Here is a 12401-nt window from a genome sequence, read left to right as displayed (position 1 = left end):
ACATACAAATAACGCTCCGCCACCTCGAAAGATATATATATATATATATATATAGCCTGCTCACCTTCTAGGCTGTCTAATCTGCTCCGTTGGATGGTCCCAGTTCCACCAAACGAAGGAGTTTTGACGAACGGGATTTGTTTTTCGGCAGTGATTCCGTGGTTTACTTTTGTGTACTCGATACGTCTCTTGTGTTTCGCCGAATTGGTGTAACTCAATATAACGGTAACAAATTTGAATCGTCTTTTTTTCTTTTTTTACCTTATAAAAACAGAAAATTATTATAAATGTTAAATCCTTTAAATTATTTTAAAAATACATACAAATAAATATATCAGATTGTTTCATTAATAGATATGTAGTATAAATAAATAATTTGATATATATTATAAATATATTTTATTTATTAAATTCTTATTATTTTATTTATTTATTTTAGAATTGCAAGTTTTGAAAAGACAGTATCAGTTTAGAAAACACAGAATACACTGTTCTCAAATTTTGAATTTAAATTAGAAACAACAGTGATTTTAGATATGGTAAAAATATATATATTTTCTATAAGATTCTTACAAATTTGAATCAGAAGTTATGTGATCTTTATATTATTTGCTCTCATTTTAAAATAGGTATTTATAATTTTCAGCCATAGACCTATAACCTTAGGGAAAATGGTTCTTTTTTTTTCTTTTCTTTTAATGTTTCAATTAAATTGACTGATAATTTTATTTGTCACATTCTTTCATATTAATTCTATTAAACAAACACTAACATGAAAATATGGAATATTGTCTTGAAAAAAAAAATACATTGATGTTAAGTTATAGTTTATTTTTTAAGTTTAAATTAAACATTGTCTTGATTTTCGTAACTGTCCTCCTTATATTTTTACAATATTTATTTTGATTCCTCAAATCTTTATTTTTGTTTACTTTTATATTTCTCTGTAAAAAAAAAATTAGCACAAACACTCAGTTAGTTAATTTGTAATTTTGCAATACATATTTCATTATATACAAGAGCTCCAACTTCTCTCAACTTTATGCTCTTTATATAATATACATTAAAAACTAAAATTGTAATATATCAATAGCCATTGTAAAATTATCATCCAACACCGTCTAACAATCCTGTCAACAAAATTTATGAATCTGTCACTTGATGAAAAATATCTTTTTCTTAGATTTAAATACGAGATAGTTGTAAATATAGTAATTAGGTTCAAAATAATTTAATATATAACAACACTTTTTAGAAATTGTAAATCTATCAAAATCTATCATTAATAAACCATGTAGCAAATATTGGATAAATCATAAGAGTTATCAACGATAAAAGTTTATCACCGATAGACTTTGCTATATTTACAATTTAACTTATGTACAATTACAAACGCATGAAAATGTTCAAAATTTCCACTTATTCAAAATATTTTATTGTGATTGCATTTTAAACATTTTACTATATGACTTTTTTCTTAAAATATCTTTTGAGTGCAAATTAGGGTAGGGAAATTTAATCAGGAAATTATTGTCCCCATGTACGTACAAATGTTAGTGGAGTTAAACTTTTGTTACGTACAAATGTTAGTGGAGTTAAACTTTTGTTGATTATTGTACTGTACAATTAATATGGCATTAATTTAGGATATTGTTCATCTATCTTTACTATAACGAAACACTATACTAAATGTGTCTTTATCCACTTACCTCGTCAATACATATTTACATGAACAAGTATTTATGGTCACTCGTACTATTCTTTGGATGTTGGGTTTTAAATAGACTAAAGTTTTTATTCAATGATAATTACTAAAATATTTTTCTATGTATAAGTTTTAAAAAATTACTTTAGATTACATTTTATTTTAATGTCTTAAACATCTAAACTTCAAACATGTCTGACAATTTTTACTTCTTCGATGAACTCGTTCGAAAAATGGTAACTAAAATTATTTTGGGTAAAATATATTTTTCCCTTGATTGATCAATTCAAAAGAGTGGATTTTTAATTATTACATTTTGGAATTTAATTCAGACTGTGAATTTTAAAATCTTTCAATTTCGCAATTGAGATTGAGTTTGATATTAAATTAGGAGTTTCATTATCTCTTTGCTAAGTTTATATATGTTGAGTTTGTCAAAGCCGACTAGACACATTCTCCTTTTTATTTGCTTTTGGTTCAAGAATCCACCCACACAATCATAAATTTTGTATTTTTTTCATTTTTTGACGATTATAACGAGTTCATACATACGTTCTTAATTAGTGGTTTTTTTTATATATAATTAGAAGCTGAATTGGCGAAAATCAAATGAAAAATACCATTTTGCTAACAAAATTGAAATTTTAAGATGAAAATGAATAAAAGGGCTTTTATTTTCGGTAAAAAAGAAAGGTGAAATAATTAACATTTAATAGTATTTTATTACAAATTGGGTGAAATTAAAAAAGTAAAATATATTCTTTTCATAGAAATATGAATTTAAAATGCAGCTTTTCAATATATATCTTTTCGAAGTTTTAAAATTTTAGTTTACAAAATATTCTTTTTGAGAAATGGACCAACATCTTTTGTTTCATTTTCATTTCTATTTTCCAAAAAAACAATAATCTCTCTTTTTCTATTTTGAATCCCCAACGGAATTATAGTTATTATTGACATTTGTCTATTCAAAAAAATTCCAAACTCTCTTTTCCCCCAACACTTTTTAGATTCCAAATTCTTAAATAACACCACAAAAAATTTCAAAATAAAACAACAATTTTGAACCAAATTTACCTTGAATTTATCCTATATTTTCATTTCATCAAATTATGTATTGAATTTGGATAAATTTGATAAGTTTCCCTTGAATTCAAATAATTATATCAACTCAAAAGTTGTCAATAAAAAAAATATTCTTATTTATAATATGTATAAAAAAATCTTCAAATATTAAATGAGATTAGTTTGGTTGAAGTTGAGCTAAAGATCTTTATTATTTGTTAAAATAAGTAGGTGAATTTACCAAATATTGAACATAATACTAACATAGCATTCAATTTAATCAACTTGAGAGTTTAAAATAATTACAAAATATTTCAACAATTTTATAATAAGATAATAACACTTTGTTGTTTTAAAATTTCCATTTTGCATTTTGGTTGTGGGTAAGATATCATGATAAATAATTACAATGAATGCATTTGTTTGCAGTAAATATTTATTTGCCCACCAAAACACATTAACTTCTAATTTCTGTGATCAATTCTAATCATGAAGATTTAGACCTTTGTCTTTTGACTTCTCTAAAAAAAGAATGCTCATAATTACATTTTCTTCAAAACACAGAGCCTATGATACTAATTATTAGCATTATCTCATACATTTATTTAATAAACAACATGCTCTTACTCTATTATTCACAACTTTTTCTTTTTCATTATTTAACAAAAGATAAAAAAAATTGAAATAAAATGTAAATACATTAACTAGTTGAAATTAGTTGATTAATGGTGAATATATGTAAACATGCATAAACATAAGTGTTATTTGCAACGTTTTCAATAAAACACTAAGTAAGTTATATAGAAATTACGAATTTAGTTATTATATAGTTTCGATAAAATTCGAATTTGATAATGTTTTCGTAAAAATAGTTCAATTAATACTATTTGTTGGGATTTTATTAAATTATGATGATAAATTTGAGAGACTAAATTGTTTTACCTAAACTTAACTTCTAAGTTACCTTAATCACGAGATTACAATCATAAAATAAACACTCATATCTTTGTCTAATATTTAGACAACATTATTATTTGGAGTTTATAATTATGGATAAAAGAAGACTCTTGTTGGTTTGATCATTCTTTATTTGTCCAAAAAAGAAAAGTAGTAATAATAATAATATTGAGGATAACATAATCACATCAATCATGAATCGTCAAAAGTCAATATTATATAGCGAGTAGAACAAACGTATATTTATCCTTCATTGGTTCGACTTTGATTATTAAATATTAATCTTTAAAATAATGACAAGCCTCTAAATATATTTTGGAAATGTTCGGGATAAGTGAGTTATTATAGTTTAGTTTAAATAGTTTGCGTTTGAGATGAAATTATGGATAATTGTGATTGATGGTTATTTTAGAAAATAAAAAATTATAAATATAGAAAAAATATCGCTAGTACACTTGTATCGCTAATAGACTCACATGATCTATGAATGATATATATTTATAATATGATAATTAAGTATATGGTTATAGGATAACAACAAATGAATATGGTTTCCAATGTTATACAATAAACTTTTGGGTTGGATCTTGGACTTATGTATGAGTTGGGTTTGTGGTATCTAACCATCTTGTAAAAAATAAAGAAAAAGAACACTTCAATAAAAATAAATAAGAAAAAATCAAATAGAAATGAAGTTTTGTTGTTGGAGTTGGAGTTGAAGTTATATTGTAAAAGAGATTTAAATCACAAAATAAATATTTATATGATGAGTAAAAGAAAAAAGAAGAAGAAAAAGACATAGACATACCCCTACCAAAACAAGAAAAAGAAATATCATAGGGTCACATAGGTGTCTCACAAATTTACATCACAATAAATAAATTGAATAAATAAAATCAAAAGTTGTGCAAATTCAGCAATTTTATGGCCAATAAAAATATTATCATCATCCCCCATCAGAGAAAACAGCCTTTAATCTCCCAAGAATCTACCCCTTTTCAGCACCATTTCCCTCCCATTTCTCCAACTTAATGAAAACCCCATTCTTCTTTTTCTTCTTCTTCTTCATTCCTCTGTAACTCCATATCTAGAATACTAAAAAAAAAAAACACCCTACTTTCATCAATGGCGGCCCCCATTTCCTTCTTTCTCATTTCCTTTCTCATTTTCATCTCTAACCCACTTGGGATTCTTGGCAATGAAGAGCTTCAAGCTCTTATGGATTTGAAGGCGGCTTTGGACCCTGATAATCAGTATCTTGCTTCATGGACTGCTAATGGGGATCCCTGTTCTTCTTTTGAAGGGATTGGGTGTAATGAGAAGGGACAAGTGACTAACATGTCTTTGCAGGGGAAAGGGCTAAGTGGGAAGCTTTCCCCTGCCATTGCTGGGCTTAAGCATTTGACTGGCCTTTACTTGCATTACAACTCCTTGTTTGGAGACATTCCTAAAGAGATTGCTAACTTGACTCTGCTTTCTGATTTGTATTTGAATGTTAATAATTTTTCTGGGGAGATTCCTTCTGAGATTGGAAACATGGAAAGCTTGCAAGGTTTGCTTTGCCTCACCTTCAGCTTTTGTTTCTCATGTGGGTTCTTTTTTTTTTTTTCTTTTCTGGGGGGGGACTGCTGTTTTGTTTAATAAAGTTCTTATGAAGCTTTGAAATGGAGATTCACAGCTTTTGCTTTTACATGCATGAGTTGTGGGTGCCATTAGAAGTTCAGGGGGATGATTCTTTTTCTCGTTTCCCCTGTTCTTTTTTTGCACATGGGTCATGGTATTAAATTCAGTTTTTTTCTTTCGTAAATGTGTTTGTTTTTCTTTGATCTAGAGTGTTACAGTCCCTTTTGAACTCAAGAGGTTTTGATGTTTCTTGAATTTAATGGGAAGCTTGTGATTTCTTTGATTTGGGTTTCACTCTGTTTTTCTCATGTATGCGTTGTTTTGTTCTTCATTTTCAGTTTTGCAGCTTTGTTATAATCAGCTCAGTGGAAGCATACCTACACAACTTTCATCTTTGAAAAAGCTCACTGTTATTGCTCTCCAAACTAATCAGTTAACTGGTGCAATCCCTGCAAGCTTGGGACGTTTGGACTTGTTAGTGAGAGTAGACTTGAGCTCCAATCATCTCTTTGGTTCCGTTCCTTCAAGACTCGCCGATGCGCCTTCGCTTGAAGTTCTTGATGTTCGAAATAATACCCTCTCTGGCAATGTACCTCCTGGTACCAATTGATCTTTAAACCATTTTATCATGAAGATGTACTTCTTATTTTTTGTGTTCTGTTCATTTTTTTTTTTTTACATGAAGCTAACTAGAATATTGTTTTGCTTTTGTGCTTGATCTGATGAAGCTTTGAAGAGACTAAATGAAGGATTCTTGTATGAGAACAACTTGGGATTGTGTGGTGTTGGGTTTCCTTCCTTGAAAGATTGTGCTGGTTCAAGTCATGTTAATCAAAACCAACCTGAGCCCTTTGCTGGATCAGCTGGCTCGATGCCTACACGAGACATTCCCGAAACTGCAAATGTTCAGTTGCCTTGCAACCATACTCGCTGCCCGAGTTCGTCCAAATCTCGAAATGCTTCAATAGTTGGTGTAGTTGTTGTAACTATTGCACTTTCAGCTATTGGGATCTTAACGTTCACACAATACCGTCGTCGAAAACAGAAGCTTGGATCGTCGTTCGACATTTGTGATCACCGTCTCAGCACTGATCAAGCCAAAGCAACATACAGGAAGAATGGATCTCCTCTTGTCAGCCTCGAGTATGCCAATGGATGGGATCCGTTGGCTGATGGTCAAGGCTTGAGCATTTTCGCACAAGAGGTTTTTCAGAGTTTCAGGTTCAATTTAGAAGAGGTGGAGACAGCTACACAATATTTCTCAGAGGTGAACTTGTTAGGGAAGAGCAACTTTTCTGCTACATATAAAGGGATTTTGAGGGATGGGTCAGTTGTTGCTGTTAAAAGCATTTGTAAAACTAGCTGCAAGTCAGAGGAAGCTGAGTTTTTGAAAGGATTGAACCTCTTAACTTCATTAAGGCATGAAAACTTGGTGAGACTTAGAGGATTCTGCTGCTCAAGAGGCAGAGGAGAATGTTTTCTGATCTATGATTTTGTTCCAAATGGGAACTTGTTGAGATACCTTGATGTCAAGGATGGTGATGGTCAGGTTCTTGAATGGTCTACTAGAGTCTCCATCATAAGGGGCATTGCCAAAGGTTTGTTCTCTTATCCGAAACTGTCAAAAGTCATCTTCATATCGAGGAACTCGTTTGATAGTGTTTTTGGTTTTATGAATGTTTGATCTTGTACATTACTATTTGAAATCAAGCTGAATGTGTTGTTCTATAACCAGGTGTGGCATATCTGCACAAGAACGAAGCAAACAAGCCTGCCCTTGTACACCAAAACATTTCAGCCGAGAAGGTCCTTATCGACCAACGATTCAATCCGTTACTCTCCGATTCTGGCTTACAGAAGCTTCTTACAAACGACATTGTCTTCTCCGAACTCAAAGCCAGTGCCGCTCGAGGCTACCTAGCTCCCGAATACACAACGACCGGTCGGTTCACAGAAAGAAGTGACGTTTATGCATTTGGTGTGCTGGTGTTCCAAATCCTCTCAGGGACAAGAAAGATCACCAGCTCATTGCGTGGTGCTGCCGAAGCATGCCGCTACACGGAGCTCCTTGACTCAAAACTCCACGGTCGTTTCTTCGAATACGAAGCAGCCAAGCTCTGCAGAATTGCATTGCTTTGCACGCACGAATCGCAGAGCGAGAGGCCGTCAATGGAAGCTATAGTTCAGGAGCTTGTGACTTGCAGCAGCTGTCTATGACAGATGGTATGATACAAAAGGAAACAGAAAGAAGGTTGTGGTAATTTTGAAGGTGTGAATGAATGGCTGGCTGGCTAACTTTGCTCATTGATGTCTCTAACTCCTTTTTTATTTTTCTTCTCATTTAGTGAATAGTTTTGTGTATGAACTATTTGAAATGTCCTTTTCCCAAGGACTAAACTTTGGCTGTCACCACCTTGCTGCTGCTGCTGCCTCTTTTAATTGCTAACATTTTTTTGACTAAGACAGTGAGGAACTGTCCCCTAATTTTTAGAATCTTGTGAAAGTTGTTCTTATGCTCTTGTCAAAGGAAGCAAGGGGTTTTTAGACATTTTACTATTTCTCTCCTTTTCCTTTATTGTTTTCTTTTGGTGTTTTAAATTACTTCCTTAATAGATTGAACCTAAAAAATTGAATTCAAATGAATGTTATTGTTTCAAAAGCATCTTCATCTTTTAATGTATATTTTGTCCTCTTTTTTCTTTTTAACTTACAACAATTTTTGTTTGGATCAACTCAAAAAATTCGAGTTGTTTAGATCGATTATCCAAACAATATGAAATAGTAGTCTCCGACTCAACCCTTTAGTTGGGTTAGTTATTTTTTTAATTACATTTTTATAGTTAAACATTAAATTATAATAAAAGAAAATGTAATCTAGATCCAACCTAATCTAAAAGAGACAAAAAAATTCAACTTAACCAACACTTAGAATTTAGATGGAGTAGTATAGATTATTCATATTTTTGAGTTGGTTGAACATCACTATATCTTCAAATAAATTGCAATGTCTTGTGGGGTAGCTCTTCATGTAATTTTTGGGCTAGTTTTATTAATCTCTAGACTATGTTGTTTGAAAAGGATGGTAGGATTCTTTTGGATTGCATGATTGGTTCTTTATCAATTTGTTTAGTTTATGATATCTATTTTTATTAAAAGACTAAAATTCAAAATTTTTAAAATTCACATTTCTGAAACCATAAACAAATCCTTTTGGGTATTTTTGTTATCTTATTTTATCTTTTATGATTTAACCTAAAATAAGTAATTGAATACTCATTTTTTTCTTTCTTTTGAAACCTTCATAATTTTGAACACATTATAATGTATAAATTCCAAAAATTGTGACAATATACTGTTATTTTATTAGAAAAGTATTTAGATTGAAAAATCAAATATATTAAGTTGGATTTCTTGAAGTATTGAAACTGTCTTGGTTGAGTATGTTCACTCATTGAATAAAAATAAATGTGGCTGCTGGGATTCGAGCCCAGGTCTCCACGGCCACAACGTGGAATTCTCACCACTAAACTACAGCCACATTGATGGCTAAGTGGTAACTTTTATGATTATTTCTTTAATTTTAGTCTCAATACTCTCAATAATTAATCATTAAATATAATTCTCACCGCTAATTCATAGATTGTGATATGTTCTTATATTTATAAATCAATAATTACGTATACTTAGACTTGATCAAAGAAAAAGAAAACAAAATAAGAATCGAAGTCCTTTCATGACATCGTAATTCCATATTTACCAAATCATTTTCGTTCTTAACATTCTCACAATCACAACCGCTAATTCTCCAAACCCTCAATTCTCTGCAAAATCATCGCCCAGTAATGGAGGCTCATCCGCCATATCCTACACCTTACACATCCCAATCGCCTAAGTCGGTCCTCTCAACTCTCTTTTTATACCGTAAAAAGCCATGGACCGTTTGCTACAAGATTTCAGAGAGCGATGGGGAATGCCAATTGTTTGTTTTGTGCATGTGTTCAACAATCCAACGTTGGAGTTGTGGAGAAATGGGGTCGGTTCCTGATGTTGGCTCAACCTGGTTTCCGTTTCCTTAATCCCTTGGCCGGAGAATGCCTCGCCGGAATTCTCTCCACCAGGATCCGATCGCTTGATGTTCGTGTCGAGACCAAGACTAAGGTTTAGATTATTCCTTTATGATTATCTGTTTTTTTTCTTTCTTTTTTTCTTTTAATGATTTTGTTTGTGATTGGCTGATTTTGGAGGTTTTTTTTTTATAGTTCTTCGAAACTGTGGAGTTTAGTTCTGTATATGTATAAGCTTATAACCGACTCTCTGTTCTAGCTTGTTATTGAATTCCAATTTGATTTAGTGATTAGTGATCTTGTTGAAATCTGATTTGAGTTCTGGAAGTTCACGAGTTATGAAATGGTGCAATTTTATTGATGGTTGGAAGATTCAACAGATTAAAGGATGAGGAGATAACTAGTTGTGATTGGATCAATGATTTGGGGAGATTTGAACAATGATCATGTGATGAAGAACTATATGGTGGAATTGAATTTCTACAGTTTTTTTTTTTTATAATTGATATTACTTGAGGATACATTAACAAATCTATCTGTTTTTTCATTTACATCTAAGACAATCTGATATTAGCATCATTTCTTTTAATTCTAAAACGCTGCCGGAATGTAAGTAAGAATTTTCTTAATTTATGCAGGATAATGTGTTTGTACAATTGCTTTGCTCAATACAGTATCGGGTTGTCAAAGAAAATGCTGATGATGCGTTTTACGAATTGCAAAACCCAGAAGAACAGATACAAGCTTATGTATTCGATGGTAGGTGTCTGAATTCTTTTATAATCAATCTGCTTTCACACGCAATACTTTTTTCTGATGGGTAATGCTCTCCTTGAATGATTAGTCTTATTGTAATTTCAGTTGTTCGAGCTCTTGTTCCAAGAATGAATTTGGATGAACTCTTCGAACAGAAGGGTGATGTTGCTAAGGCTGTATTGGAGGAACTTGAGAAGGTAACTCAAGTAATTACATTTTGGATTAAATTGTAGGTGGAATGTAACACTGAACAGATACATTATCCACAAATGACAAATACAGTTGTTAAGGATCGACAAATAAAGATGAATGAAAAACGTAAAACAAAAGAGAATTAATACATAAATTTAGGTGGTAACTAACATGTGTTAGTTACCTCTGTGAGCAGAGGCAGAATAATTTATTGTTAAAGAGAATAATTCAGATTACAAATCAGATGAGGCTTTAGTTTTAGAGAGTTTATCTTACACATTTTTCTAAGCATCATATATTAAATTTAAGGCATTTCAACACCAAGTTTACAAAACCTATTCCTTTGTACAATCCATAGAAGACTTTATAAATTCGAATGTTCCAAGCATATATCAAGATCGTGGTTCAATTTGCTTACTCCCTTGTACTAGAGACACGACCAAGAGTTTGTAGTATAATAACACATGCTCTTACGTTTGTTTTTTTACTTTTATTTTTATTTTTAAGAACATTGTAGTTAGAGTATGCAGTGGATTGAAAATCAACCGAAGTGGTGAATAGCTCATGATTACCATTAATTCAATTATTTGAAGTTCAAATGTGTTTGCTCCTTGAGCTGAATTGCTTGATGATCATGAGATTGTACTTTGACTTGATGGATTAGGTGATGAAGACATATGGATACAGCATAGAGCATATTTTGATGGTTGACATAATACCTGACCCTGCTGTGCGCAAGGCTATGAATGAGATTAATGCAGGTAAATGTTTTATTCATGGAGCAATTTCTCAAATACAAGAGACATTTTTCAAAATACTCCTTGATTTTGCAATTTTAGAGTATAGACAAGGAAGATTAAGTCAACTCTAACATCCCTAAGTAATTTTTGAAAGTTGTCCACCCCGATTGTGCTATTTCTACGAGTGGTTTGAATTCTTTTTTCTTTTAATCAATTTTGTTTTGACAATTTATTCAATTTGTACTTTATGGCTTGTAAAATCGTTTCTACTCCCTGAGTTCTAATTTCTCATACAATAATATGGTCCATCCTTCGAACAGCTCAAAGGCTTCAGCTTGCGAGTGTATACAAAGGAGAAGCAGAGAAAGTTCTCCAGATAAAGAAGGCCGAGGCGGAAGCGGAAGCGAAGTACCTAGGTGGGGTTGGTGTTGCAAGACAGAGGCAGGCAATCACAGATGGTTTGAGACAGAACATCTTGGAATTCTCTCATAAGGTGGAAGGTACCTCAGCCAAGGAAGTCATGGATTTAATTATGATCACTCAGTACTTTGACACCATTAAAGACCTCGGAAACTCTTCGAAGAACACAACGGTGTTTATACCTCATGGACCAGGTCATGTTCGGGATATTAGCAATCAAATACGTGACGGATTGATGGAGGCTGCCAGTGCGGAGTTGAAAGCAGAATAAATTACCTAAAACTCTACAGAAAACCACTAGTAAGGTAACCAAAACACTTCCATTATCTGTTAGTGTAGAGCTAGAGTAACCATCTTCTTTCATTTTTCATCTAATGGATCAAAATATAGGTTCTTAAACTCCTATACCACTGCTAGTATCCACATTAACTATCATCTATTTTTATTAGTTTGGCTGGATCTCGAATTGAATAATTTTTTCAAAAGATATATATATACATACACACATATGTTTCTCTTAGAAAGAATGGTTTTTTTTTTAATGCTTTTCTTTTAGGACTGTTTATTGCAGATATTATGGAACGAATGATAATTTTTTAAATATAATGTAAAATTTGAAACATATTTCAAAAATAGGATGTTGCAAAACTATTTTTAAAAATAGGCGAGTTGAGGTGAAATCCACTTTCATGAAGTGCATCCCACATCTTCTCTTTTTTTTTTTATTATTTTTATATATATACTACATTGTATCCCACATTTTTTATTTTCTCATTATTTATATATGTGGGTTTCACACATTTCATTTTTTCTCATTATTTATATATATATACTCACATATAATAATATATATATTAAACATTCAAATTCTAAAATATA

At 31.4% G+C, this 12401-nt stretch overlaps 2 protein-coding genes and 1 non-coding gene across 4 annotated transcripts; 2 read left to right on the top strand and 1 right to left on the bottom strand.

Annotated features, from left to right (window-relative positions):
• The first annotated feature begins 4657 nt into the window (after positions 1 to 4657).
• On the top strand, positions 4658 to 7914 carry LOC101214490 (LRR receptor kinase SERK2). 2 transcript variants are annotated; one of them, XM_031885944.1, is made up of 4 exons: positions 4658 to 5315; positions 5689 to 5949; positions 6079 to 6948; positions 7086 to 7914. In XM_031885944.1, exons 1-4 carry the CDS (start codon positions 4853 to 4855, stop codon positions 7565 to 7567), a joined length of 2076 nt encoding a protein of 691 aa, XP_031741804.1. In that variant the 5' UTR covers positions 4658 to 4852; the 3' UTR covers positions 7568 to 7914. The 2 variants fall into 2 exon arrangements, with proteins under 2 accessions (XP_031741804.1, XP_004143652.2); XM_004143604.3 differs by having other exon boundaries at positions 4659 to 5279.
• Positions 7915 to 8816: 902 nt separating this feature from the next.
• On the bottom strand, positions 8817 to 8888 carry TRNAH-GUG. Its single transcript has one exon. It is a non-coding gene; the product is annotated as a tRNA-His (tRNA).
• Positions 8889 to 9078: 190 nt separating this feature from the next.
• On the top strand, positions 9079 to 12029 carry LOC101214732 (hypersensitive-induced response protein 4). The gene is made up of 5 exons (XM_004143605.3): positions 9079 to 9508; positions 10053 to 10173; positions 10276 to 10367; positions 11027 to 11123; positions 11423 to 12029. Exons 1-5 carry the CDS (start codon positions 9314 to 9316, stop codon positions 11791 to 11793), a joined length of 876 nt encoding a protein of 291 aa, XP_004143653.1. The 5' UTR covers positions 9079 to 9313; the 3' UTR covers positions 11794 to 12029.
• The last annotated feature ends 372 nt before the right edge of the window (positions 12030 to 12401 follow it).

This window comes from Cucumis sativus, chromosome 5, assembly GCF_000004075.3.
Source record: "Cucumis sativus cultivar 9930 chromosome 5, Cucumber_9930_V3, whole genome shotgun sequence".
NCBI lineage: Eukaryota > Viridiplantae > Streptophyta > Magnoliopsida > Cucurbitales > Cucurbitaceae > Cucumis > Cucumis sativus.
The sequence above is the reverse complement of the archived record's forward strand: the minus strand, read 5'-3'. Positions and strand labels throughout refer to the sequence as shown.

Bases quoted from the DNA above. Each gene is read 5' to 3' on its own strand.
- LOC101214490 (XM_031885944.1), top strand. From the start codon at position 4,853: ATGGCGGCCCCCATTTCCTTCTTTCTCATTTCCTTTCTCATTTTCATC. The intron at 5,316-5,688 runs GTGGGTTCTTTT...CTTCATTTTCAG, and splicing joins CTTCAGCTTTTGTTTCTCAT to TTTTGCAGCTTTGTTATAAT. The intron at 6,949-7,085 runs GTTTGTTCTCTT...TTCTATAACCAG, and splicing joins CATAAGGGGCATTGCCAAAG to GTGTGGCATATCTGCACAAG.
- LOC101214732 (XM_004143605.3), top strand. From the start codon at position 9,314: ATGGGGAATGCCAATTGTTTGTTTTGTGCATGTGTTCAACAATCCAAC. The intron at 9,509-10,052 runs GTTTAGATTATT...TAATTTATGCAG, and splicing joins GTGTCGAGACCAAGACTAAG to GATAATGTGTTTGTACAATT. The intron at 10,174-10,275 runs GTAGGTGTCTGA...TTGTAATTTCAG, and splicing joins ACAAGCTTATGTATTCGATG to TTGTTCGAGCTCTTGTTCCA.